Here is a 12,795-nt window from a genome sequence, read left to right on the forward strand (position 1 = left end):
CTAAGATATTTTGAACAGGAACCTAGACTTTTCCGCATGGATATCAGCTCAAACATAAGATATGGCTGTAGTAGAGATGTCAATCAACAAGATGTGGAATGGGCTGCCAAGGAGGCCGCTGCCCATGATTTCATTTCATCTCTACCCAATGGCTACCACACAATTGTTGATAATGATTTGCTCAGTGGAGGCCAGAAGCAGCGTATCGCAATTGCTAGAGCCATTCTTAGGGATCCAGATATTTTAGTACTTGATGAAGCCACTAGTGCTCTAGATGCAGAGAGTGAACACAACATTAAAGTAGATCTTCTAAAAGTCGTTTAACTGATAGAGATTGTTGAATTGCGTACTAAATATGCATTTTCAATCCCCATAGGGTGTGCTTCATGCTGTCAGAAGAGAACTGAACTCAAAGAGAACTGTCATTGTGATTGCACACCGGTGAGTTGTCTTTGTTCTTTTCAGCAGAACCGAATACTAGCTTTACAACACTGGTAAACTGCTATCTACAGGCTTTCGACAATACAAGCTGCTGACAAAATAGTTGTGATGGAAAGCGGAAAAGTTGTTGAGGTAGATATTATGGCTTTTAAACATATCATAGGGAGAGCAGCTAATAATCACAAAGTCATTCAGTCTCCTTTCTTGTTTCGACCGTTCTATGCTCTCTGATTCAACCTGTGCAGTTCTAACATAGCAGCATCACATTAAGCAACCAATAAGACCAGTGCATTTACCATCATCGGAGTGGTCTACTCTGGATTTTTTTATGATGCCAAAGTTTGTGTACTTGTAAACAAAAGGGCTATTAGTCTATAGTTGTCCATTTAGTATCTAACAAGTTGAAACTGAAGTGTGAAACCTTGCAACCTGGAGGTTCACATTCTTATTCATATCTACCTTAATCTTATACTAAAAAATAGAGCTGCCTAATGCTTAATTAAGTTTCGGTCATGTAGTATGTCTTCTGGATTTAATCAATCTAGTAATCTCTGACTTGGATGATCTTACTTTTGCTACATTCAGATGGGTAGCCACAAAGAGCTTCTCCTCAATGACGGCTTGTATGCTCGATTAACCAGAAGACAGGCTGATGCTGTGGCATGAATTCTTGCAGTTGACCGACATAAAGGTTTGGGTCGATTCTTTGGCCTGCTAAGTTCCTGATTGGACACTAGAGATGGCTTGGTATCTTTTATTTCACACAGCAAATTTAGCAATGCATATGCACTAGATTAGATAGAACCTTCTGAATGAAGAGGACAGACAATATGGGATTAGTTGCAGATCTTGCAGTTGGACCATCTCAAATTTTCTCAAGGGAGCAGGTTAGCTTCAAAGATTTTGCTGCATCACTGGCCAAAGCTATAAACAATTTGAGTTTTGATGATGCTTAATGTATAACTTAGTCAAGGGGTTTGAGTGATGTACAACATGTCCAAAGGGTTGCAGGGACTTTTACGACAAAGAGCCGATACTGTTGATCCATGTAAATGTCTCGATAGCATGTCATTCTGGTTCAATCTACTAGAGCTGAAATTGAAAGAAAACCCAAGCTCTTGTCATGATAGAGAAGCATGTTTGTTTGGAAAAATCACATCACATCTATTTATTTAAGGGTTAATATTACAACTTTTAGATCTTTTTTAATTACTACTTATAACATTTTAATTACAAGTGTTAAGAGATTAGTTTTAGTTTATATATTAATTAATTATATATTATTAACTAATATATATTATATAATGTTATATGATTAATAGGTGAGAGAAATAATATTAATGAGAGAGAATCAATTTGTAATTATCAATTACACCTTTAAGGGACTTTTTAACTTATCACATGTCAACCCACACCCCACCCTCACGTTACTCTCAAAATATCTTTTCCATAAATGCAGTAATTTATAATTGACAAGATAAATCTCCCCCTTGATTTTCTCCTAATTAGTTGATTATTATTTTGATTATTTTATTATTCCCAAGATATATATTGATTACTATTCAAATACTTTTTATTTATTAATGCCTATTGGGGGCTTTAATTTTAAAAATAAATAAATTTATCACCGTATGTTTTAACATGTAATTTTCTCTCTTTAATCAAATAGAATAAACCATAACCTATCTCCACCGAAGAACCAAAGTCAAGCAAACTACTTCTCCTATGCTTTTTCTTTCCTCAATGCCTCTGAACCTTTCCAATCTATCAAGTATATGTGCATAATTTGTAAGTTAACGAGTCTATAAACACTCGTATTATTTTATGTCTAGCCTAGATCCAAAAACCACCTAATTCTATACTCAATTTCCTAAAGTTCAAACCTAAGGGTAAGTCCTAATTTCTCCAATTATCATAACTTTTATAGTATTTGAACAATACGATACACCTAATATTTAATGACCTATCTCAATAAATTAAAACTGAAATTATAGTGGGATAACATATAAAAAAAATTTCAACATCAAAGACGGGTATATTCACTAGCGTTAATCTACCAATACACTAGGATACAAAATTTTCTTGCCTGAATTGAAATTGGTACATTCTTAAATAATCACACATTTAAGTCATCATTACCTCATCATTGCCATCATCATGGCAATCATTAGCCACTACCAATTTTCTGCCCCCAAAATGCTAACCCCAAAACGCTACTCCTAATCTTTCAATTATTACTGTTAATTTCAATTCTAAACTTCTTTCCGATTCAAATTATTAAAACTATTCCTCCAGCAAACATTAATAATTAAACACTAACTAAGTTAGTATACGAATCCGACTGAATTGCAAGGTAAAGAACTGCAACGACAGTAAACAAATACGCATAGCACCCACAATATCATTCTTTCACCCAACATTATAATAATAATGATAATACTATAATTCATACCAATATTCCGAATACAAAATTTTGGCGGATGATTTACCTGAAGTCCAAGTCGCTCACGTTCTTCTTTCGTTCACGCTGCTTTTTGTTATTCTCCTCTTCCGTTCTTTTCTTTTCTTCTATGGATTATTTTTACCCAAATTATTATATGACTAATTATAAGAGTGGTGAAAGTGACCCACTACTAGTTTTAATGCTATCTTCTTTAACCATCAACTAAATTAATTATTAAAACTACCCACTAATTTCATAATGTAATTATGAATAGTCCAAAATACCCATTTAGAATCTATCGAAAAGTATTTTATAAAATAAAAATCTCTAGTACTCAAAACGACCAAATAAGTTGTTACAATGTCTCACCAACTTTGCATGGTCTTTGGAACTTTACTTCCTCCTGAACATTTCAACCCACTTTATTGAAAAATACTAAAAACTTGGATTGCCTACCAAGAAGCACCTTATTTAATGTCGTGGCACAACATGATCATGTTTTCAAACATCACTCTTTGGGTTGGCGACAATGAAAATTCCTTTTGGTGTCGGGTTCAAATGAGTTGAAATTTGGTACATCTGGGTCTCAAGTTGCTTAATTGACACTAAATGAGAAGTTACAATTTGAGTCAAGTTAAGGAAATCAGTCTTCAATTCTTTTAACACCTTGTCAGACCCTTCAACTTTATTGAAGATCCTTACCAATATATTCATGGTCTGAAAAATTTCTAGATATGTTTGTTCCTTTGGTTTAGGTCGATCATGAGGAAGCCTATTTCAATCTTTCTCACCTCTACTCTCTCCCCAGTTTGTGCGTCTATCACACCAATCCCATTCACGGTCTCTTCAACTATTATCTCGATCTTTGTTCCAACCTTGATTCCCACTTGACTTTGGGTAGCTTGGGCGAGAACCCCCTATTTAATTGCCTAGGAATTGAAATTCCTCTTCATACTTGGCTTCAAATTTAGCATCCTCCAGGCTCAACCCACTACTAATACCAACTGCATTTACCAACTTGAATCCACCCCCATGACATGCTTTGACAATAAATCAGTTGGGTCATTATTTTAGCCTTATTCTCATCACGCTCTTGGTTTTTCTCTAATTACTCTTTTTTCAAACCCATATTGAGGGGAGACACTTAATCATCCCTTATGTGTCATGCACAATTGATTTTTATCACCTCAATAAGAAATGCTGAAGCAACTTCAAATGTGTCACGACCCGAGTCTACACCCTGGACATGGTCGACACTCGAGAACCATTGCTGGTCCCCAAGTGAACCCTCATCCTGGCTGGCTACAAGCGGAAGACTAACTCAAGCATACAAAAGCTTAAAACTAAAATAAATTCAATAAACTCGAATACTTAACCTTTTTAAAAGTCTGTACAATATTCAAAATAAAAGTAAATACAGAAACTCCTCAACTCTGTCTATGTATGAAGCCTCTACTATTACAGAAGGATATCGGGACAAGACCCACGTCATCTCAAAACTACTAACTGTAAGATAAAGGTAAAGTCCTCCGAAATATAAGAAGGCTCACCAAAGCTGATTGGAATATCAAATGACCTCAACAAAACGCCTATTGATGATCCTGAATACCTGTATCTACATCATGAAATGATACAGGACAAATGGCTCAGTACGTGGAATGTACGAGCATGTAAGGGGAATTATAAAGCATAAACATAGGCTTGAACTTGATAAAAAGGAAATATACTTACCTCTTCTCAACTCAACTCAACTTAACTCAACTCAACTCAACTCAACTCAAGAATAAGATACTCAACTCAAAGATTAGTTACTCAACTCAAAGATATGATACTCAACTCAAAGGTACTCAACTCTGGATACTCAACTCAAGATAAAGCAACAATAAAAGTTGCGATATATGGTAAGCTTTTAAAACAGTAGAAAACAACTCAATGTATTGAAAAAAATACAATAGTAACTCAATTTGTATGTAGGATACAATAAACTTTGCTTGTATATGAAAATATAAAGTAAACTCTATGTATATAAGAATACAAAATATCTCTGTGAGAGTTTCTCTAACCTACAACCATCACTATGATCTATGTGATGATACAACGTCTCACCAACACTGCCAGAACTGTCCTATACATTGCCAGGGTATAAGACCTACTGCTAAGTGGATCCACTAGTCTATGCTAAAAAACATTAAGGAATCATCTAAAAAAGTATGACCCTTTCTACACACGTTGCCTACATGGTTTATGGGGGCTGTGAGTTATCTGAACTCTCCTCTATATCGGTGCTCAATACTACTCCCAAAATATACTAGGTCATATGTTTAAAAATATAACATTTTCTGTGGTTTGAGATTATTACTCAAAAATATTTCTCTTAAAAGAGACGGTACACAAACTGCTCAAAACTCTTTTGGAAATCTCAGTTTCCTCTCATTTTAAATGTGAAAACATTTACTCTTGGGAATACTTAGTTCCCATATATCATTTTAAAGAAAGTGAACTCAACTCTGCTTTTTCTCAAAAACATTTCAAAATCATATTATAATATGATCATTGATGACTTGGGAAGTCATACTGCATAAACATTGATGGTATATCTAGATACCATGCTACTCATACATTCATGGCATACTCAATTATCATACTAATCATGTTTTGGAAAACTCTTGTCTCAAAACTCTATCTTTACTTTCTCAAAGCTCAGCTTAAGAACTCAAGTGTTGGCTTTAAAAAGCGTTTTAAAATTTATAACTCAAATCATAGGGTTCATGTGGAATTATGAACATGAATGGCTCAACTCAGGGATCTTAATAGCTGTAAAGAACCTCAGTTCTCAGAACTCAAGACTCAATGATACTACTCATCTCTAGACTGCTCAACTCATAGGGTTCATGCAGAATTACGGGCATGAACAACTCAAATCAAGGGTTTCATGGGTAACATGTAGTAGTCCCATAAGTAGGAATATAATCTGAAAAGGATTAGGAACTCAATGCTCAAAGACTTAGAACTCGAAGATACTACTCCTTTCAAAATGCTTAATGTATAAAGTTCATGTGGAATTTATGGGCATGAATGACTCGACTCGAGGGTCTACATAACAATATGGAACTCATGTATACGACTCTTCTCATTCTCATACTTACTTCCTCAAAAATCAGTTTAAAACTAAAGTGTTGTGTTTGAAAAAATCTCAAGATTTATAACTCAAAATAGGGTTCATGCTGAATTATAAACATGAACAAATCAATTCAAGGATCTCAATAAAAATATAGAAACTCAATAATTAGGAATAGAGTTTTTAAAAGAACCATGAACTCAAGAACTCAAATCAACTTATCTCAAGAATACTCAAATCTAGGGGTAGAATCCTAGAGTTCTCTTTTACTGATTTGAAAGAAGACGTAGGGCGTGGGGACAAACTAGTACAACACTATGATAGCCTTACATACCTGGAAGAACAAGGTTCTTGAAAAATCTTGAAGAATCTTGAAGAAGAACTTGATTAGAAGCCTTGAAACCCTAGCTTGAAGGTAAACGATCAAGAAAACCTTTCTTGAGATTCTTGAATTAGTTTCTTGAAATCTCTATGGCCAAGAATTATGATTTTCATTAGTGATTCATAATTGTATGGAGGAATTTGAGTTGAAAATAATGGAATTCTTGGAGAAAGGAAAAATCTTGAAAAAGATTGAAACAATCTTGAATGGAGTATTCTACTTTGATTTTTCCTTAGGGTTTTACCCTAGGGTTTGAGAGAGAAGAGAATGACGGATTAACATATGAAAATCTGATTGTTTTGAGTCTTTTATTAGTCAAGAATTTCGTTTAGGGTTTTCTTGGAGGTAAAAAACCAAAAACGACGCTTTTTAATGTTTTCCCGTCGGCTAGTTCGTAATAGCATTGTATCAGGTTACTAAAATAGTCATAACTTTTTATTCAAAAATTGGATTGAGGCGAAATTGGTGGAATTAGAAAGTAGATTCAAATACCTTTAATTTGATATGTTATGGCCCACGTAACTCTTTATATTCTAAGAGATTTGGTCGTTTGAAGTTGACCAAAGTAGAATCTTACATCAAAACTTAATCGATAAGGAAACTTCAAGAACACTTATCAAGAACTCATCAAGAAATTAAATTGCTTAATATATATGGATAGATTAGCAAAAGAAACTCATGATTGGCGTGTGGGTGAACGACCCCAACACTATGGAAGCTTACATACCTCATAAAACTAGGTTCTTGGCGAAATATTAAATTTCTTGAACTAATGCTTGAAACTTTGAACTTTTTCTCCTCTTGCATCTTGTAACACCCCAAAAAATTTTTCGAACTAAGACTCGAACCGTTCTTCATAGTGAGTGAGATTTTTGCAATGAATTAAAACTTCCTTAAGTATTAAGGTCAGGTCACTAGATGTAGCACATTGAGTTCCAAAAAGAACTAAATTGGAAATAACAAAATCTGAAATTTTGCAAGTAAAGCTAAGTATGAGTTTTGGGTCAACTTTAAATGACTATAACTCCAAGCTCAGGAAGATTTAGGTGTTCTACTAGATACCTTAGGAAAGGTGTTCAAATTATCTTTCCAACGCCACCGAGTTTACTAAGTTCCGAGTTTGGACGAGTGAGATATGACCTTTTGAAGTTAGGCTGTAGAGTTAAGGAAAATTAGCCGAAAATAGTGAGGGGTATTTTGGTCTTTTCGTTACCCAATAAGATTTAATTCATTTTTAGTAATATTTTAGGGGTCTAATCCTATTAGGTTCAGTTTTGTAATCCTCATAATTCCGCATGAACCCACTGAGTTGAGCATTCTTGAAATTAGTAGTATCATTGAAGTTCTTGAGTTCCAATTATTGAGATCTATCTATGGTTCTTGAAAACCTTGCATCGAGTCGGTCACGTCCATAATTCAGCATGAACCATATTTTAAGAAGCCTTTTACAAATGTTTTAACTTTGTTTTAAGACTTAAGTTTTGAGTTCAGTAAAGAGTAAAAATTGAAGTTCATTTCTTCAAAAGTATATGAGAACTAAGTAATCCCAAAGAGATTTAAAATGTTTTCACATTTAAACAAGAAAGGAAAACTTTGATTTCCAAGATAACCTTTGAGCTAAGTTTTTGAGCACTAATCTCAAATCACAGAAAGAGTATGTTTTCAAAACATAAAGAGCTAGTATATTTTGGGAGTAGTATAGAACATTGATAAGGGGAAGAGTTCATACAACTATCAGCCCCTATAAACCATGTAACCATCATGGTAGAAAAGGGTCATACTTTTTAGGTGAATCCTTTTCGCATAGACTAGTGGATCCACTTAGTAGTACAAGTCCTATACCTTTGGCTGGGTATAGGATGTGCTGGCAGCATGAGGTAGATCGTTGTATCATCACTATAGCTCTTAAGTGATAGTTGTCGGTTAGAGAAACTCCCACAACAGTAAATGCATGGTTCCTCAAGGGGTTCTGCTTAGTATCAATAGGGGTATGGGACTTCATTCATGCGTTGTACTGGTAGACTTTGAGAGGGAGCATGGTTTGTCTTTTATTAATTTATGATTATGAGTTGACATCATGTTTTAAACAGTTTTCCTTTTCTTGTTATTGCCCTTGTTTTAAATTGCTTTATAATGAAATGAGTTTAGTTAAGTATTCATGAGTTGAGTATCCAGTGTTGAGTATTTCAAGTCGAGTATCATATCTTTGAAGTTGAGTATCTAATCTTTGAGTCGAGTATCATATCTTTGAAGTCGAGTATCTAATCTTTGAGTTGAGTATCTTATTCTTGGGTTGAGTGAGTTGAGAAAAAGTAAGTATGCTTTTTTTTTTAATCAAGATTCAAGCTTATGTTTATGCTTTGGAATTCTTTTTACATGCTCGTACATTCCACATACTGAGGAATTTGAACTGCATCTTCTAATGATGCAGACATAGGTATTCAGGGTAACCAACAGGAGCTTCGTTGATACATTGGAAGTTCGAGTTAGCTATGGTGAGCCTTCTTGTTTCTGGATGATTTCATTTACTTTTCAGTTTAGTTAGGACGTCGTGGGTCTTGTCTCGACTTCCATCTCTAACAGTTAGAGGCTTCATAGATAGTCAGTATTGTTGAGAAGTTTGTATTATTCATTTAGTTTGTTAAATGTTTTAAAGACTTAAGTTGCCTATTTTATGGCGAGTTGAATATATAATTTTATTCTAAGTTATTCATTTGAGTTGAAGTTTTGAAAAGTTGAGTTTATTGAATTTTATTCAATTTTAAGCTTTTGCATACTTAAGTTAGTCTTCCGCTTATAGACAGCCAGGATGAGGGTTCGCTTGGGGACCAACAATGGTTCTTGAGTGTCGGCCACTTCCGGGGTGTAGACTCGGGTTGTGACAAACTTGGTATCAGAGCACAAAGTTCAAGTGTCTTAGGTTGTCTATGAAGCCGTGTGAAGTAGGATGTTGTTTATGGTTGTGAGGGCCGCATTTCTATATATGAGGGACTGCAGACATTTAAGAAAAGTTTCCCTTCTTCCATACTCTTAATCGTGCCATAGAGCTAAGTCATAGAGATTTCTCCATACTCATGTGTTTCTCAGAATCATTCGACTACCCATCATACTAGAGGTGGTTGAAAAGCAGAGTCAGTTCTTTGTCGATGAGTTGTTCTTAGCAAGAGTTTTGAGGAAGTCATGAGACTCCAGAAGGGCTTAAGAGAAGTCCAAGAGTAAGTTAAGTGTTCAGTTTCAGAGGAATGCCTCCATATTCATTTGTATCATGCGTTTGAGCTAAAAGTTAGTTGTACTCTTTTCCTTGTCCTCTTTTTAGCTGAGATCCTTATGAGGAGTTATGTTTAGAGCTTGGGTATGATTTTCAACCGAAAAGGTAGCATGAGTTACGAGATCATGAGCAATACTAGTGAAAGAGCCCAAAGTTAGGAAAGTATGTAGAGGTTTAGTAATCTAAGTAAGGGAGATGGTGTTGTGACAAGCTATGTTACTATAGTCATGTACCTAGTAACTTAGTAATGAGGAGTTTTCCCTTATGGGTAGACAAAGAAGTGATGAGTTGTGAAGATTCCATCATAGGAGGTAGAGTGTATTGTAGCTAGAAAGGAGTTGGTGATGAAGTGTCATTGTGTAAGAAATGACTAAGTGTAAGTGGTGAATAGAAGAGAAAGAGTATTCATGAGGTTATAGATCTAAGCTAGGCTTATGATTTTGAGGGAGAGCCCAGAATATTCAAAGTGTGATAGGACTAATTATGCATTGATATATAGTGAATGAGTGAATAGTACTTATGTTGCAAAGTCGAAGGTGATAGTAATTGTAAGTATGAAGACTAAGAGGTAAGTATTGACTATTTGTCATAAGGTCCTAGTGGACGAGTGTTTCTGAATTTGTACTAGTAGTTGTAAGTTGGTATAGTAAGCAAGCAATCATATTGATATTTGGGTTTAGTCATAAATATTAACCTTGAATTTGAGATGAATGTCATGATAAAAGGAATGGCAACATGAGGGTGATGATGTTAGTCTTAAGATTTGATCGGGAAGACTTGAAGAAATCGAGGTGATTAGCCGCAATAGATATGAGTGGTACAAGAGAGACCCTAACGTTCAGATAAGGGTAGTGAAGTGTGGCTAAGTCACAAGATTAACAAGAGCATTAAGAAGTGTGCTGAGATGGTACTTTACCGGATGAGGTTCCAATTAAGTTATAATTTTCCATGTGTGCCTAGATAGCACAATTGAGTTGTCAATGTGGAATAGGTCCATAGCCTTCAAGTGTTAGCTTTAGACCCAAGGGGGAGATGGTAAGATGAGAAATCAAGTCAAGTGTTGAGAATTCCTTAAGGAGCTGGTTAGTAGGAGTCCATGGAGTTGTTGGAGTACTAATCTTGAATGTGGTGTTGTTAAATATTTGGTGGTTCTTGATATTAGCCCAATATGGTGGTAGAGAGTAATAGTTTGGGATGAAATTCCCTATAGAGAGTTATAGAATCCGAATCTAAGGATTTGGGTTAAGATTGAATATAGTAAGAGTATACCATTATACTCAGACCTTAGTAAGAGGAACCCCGTTCCATACCTAGTCGAGTCGTCATTCGAGGATGAATGATCCCAAGGGGGAGATATTGTAACACTCCAGAAAAATTTTCAAACTAAGACTCGAACCGTTCTTTGTAGTGAGTGAGATTTTTTCAAGGAATTAAAAATTTCTTAAGTATTAAGGTCAGGTCACTAGATGTAGCACATTGAGTTCCCAAAAGAACTAAATTGGAAATAGCAAAATCTGAAATTTTCAAGTTAAGCTAAGTATGAGTTTTAGGTCGAATTGAGACAACCATAACTCCCAGCTCAGGAAGATTTAGGTGTTCTACCAGATACAATAGGAAAGGTCTTCGAATTATCTTTCCAACACCATCGAGTTTGCTCAGTTTGGAGTTTGGATGAGGGAGATATTGCCTTTTGAAGTTAGGCAGTCCAGTTAAGGAAAGTAGCCGAAAATAGTGAGGGGTATTTTGGTCTTTTGCTTACCCAATCAGATTTAATTCATTTTTAATAATATTTTAGGTGTCTAATACTATTAGGTTCTGTTTTGTAATCCTAATATACGCCTAGGGTTTTAGTTGAGAGTTCAAGAAGAGAAAAAAAGTGAAAAGAGGAGAAAAGAGGAGAGGATCAAGCGTTCGTCGAGATTCTTGTGCGTTGTTGCGGATTTTCACAATGGTTTAGATCCCTAAGTGGTATGTCAGCTTCCATAGTGCTGGGTTTGTTCACCCACACGCCAATCATGTTATTTTTAGTGCAAATTTCATTCTTGAAGTTGAAAGATTAGAGTTCTTGATGAGTTTTTCATAGGTGTACTTGAAGTTCATTCTAAATCTTGTTGTTTTGGGGTTTTGATGATTTCTTTAGATGTAAGTGAGTGTTTGAGGGATGTATTGAGTAGATTAGAGTGTACTTATGTTAAGTAATCGAATCCAAATGATTGGGGAAGAAACCGTTCGATTCTAGGCGAATTTGGGTTAAAAAGCGAGGAAGAAAAAGTCGGACAAGGAACAGGTACCAGGTCCGCGTCGCGGACCTGTTCCTTCAGGGTGAAAATTTTCTCTCTGCGTCGCGGAGAGGTCGTTGACTCCACTGTTTCAAAAATGATATCCAACAAACATTTTAAATCATCTCCACGTCGCGGACTTGCTCCCTAGACAATGTTTTTCAATCGTTTCTCATGTTTAGCTATCTAAAATCATTCCTAAACATCATGAGACCTTTCCTATCACAAATCACACCCTTGAATTCATAAATCACATTCAATGTAGATTTGAGAGTCAAGTCTTGAGAGTTCTTTCGAACACTATTTAGAAAATCCCTTTTTGTCTTTTTAAGGAGTCTTCTACAAATTCTAATAACTTGTTTCAAGACTCGAGCAAGTGAGTATGAGAATGAGAATAGTGTATTCACGAGTCTACACTATCACCTAGATCCTTCGTATCAAAAACCATAACTCTTGAATTCATAATTCACATTCAAGAGAGAGTTAAGAGTAGAGTTCAAGAAAGTCTTTGAGTTCAATTGTGAATCCTATTATATCAACCATAGATTTGAGTTAAGTTTTGAGAAGTAAGTATATGAATGAGAATAAGAAGAGTCGTATACCTGATTTCCTTATTGATATTTTGACCCTTGAGTCAAGTCGTTCATGCCCATAACTTCCGCATAAACTCCATCAGTTTAGTATCTTTGAAAGGAGTAGTATCTTAAAGTTCTAAGTCTTGAGTATCGAGTTCCTAACCCTTCCAAGATTATGATCCTAATCACGGGACTATTACCTATTACCCATGAAGTCCATGTGTTGAGTTGTTCATGACCATAATTTCGCATCAACATTATAAGTCGATCAATCTTGAGATGAGAAGTA

At 35.3% G+C, this 12,795-nt stretch overlaps 1 protein-coding gene across 1 annotated transcript in view; it reads left to right on the plus strand.

Annotated features, from left to right (window-relative positions):
• The window catches only part of LOC125862655 (ABC transporter B family member 26, chloroplastic), a 32,912-nt gene extending 31,264 nt beyond the window's left edge, over positions 1-1,648 (plus strand). Inside the window, exons 15-19 of the mRNA XM_049542776.1 lie at positions 19-300; positions 377-441; positions 513-573; positions 1,027-1,132; positions 1,235-1,648. Of these exons, the coding sequence (XP_049398733.1) occupies positions 19-300; positions 377-441; positions 513-573; positions 1,027-1,107 (489 nt within the window). The 3' untranslated portion in view covers positions 1,108-1,132; positions 1,235-1,648. The remainder of the gene's footprint in view (positions 1-18; positions 301-376; positions 442-512; positions 574-1,026; positions 1,133-1,234) is intronic.
• The last annotated feature ends 11,147 nt before the right edge of the window (positions 1,649-12,795 follow it).

The sequence above is a fragment of the Solanum stenotomum genome, chromosome 4, assembly GCF_019186545.1.
Source record: "Solanum stenotomum isolate F172 chromosome 4, ASM1918654v1, whole genome shotgun sequence".
In the NCBI taxonomy this organism is placed as follows: Eukaryota; Viridiplantae; Streptophyta; class Magnoliopsida; order Solanales; family Solanaceae; genus Solanum; species Solanum stenotomum.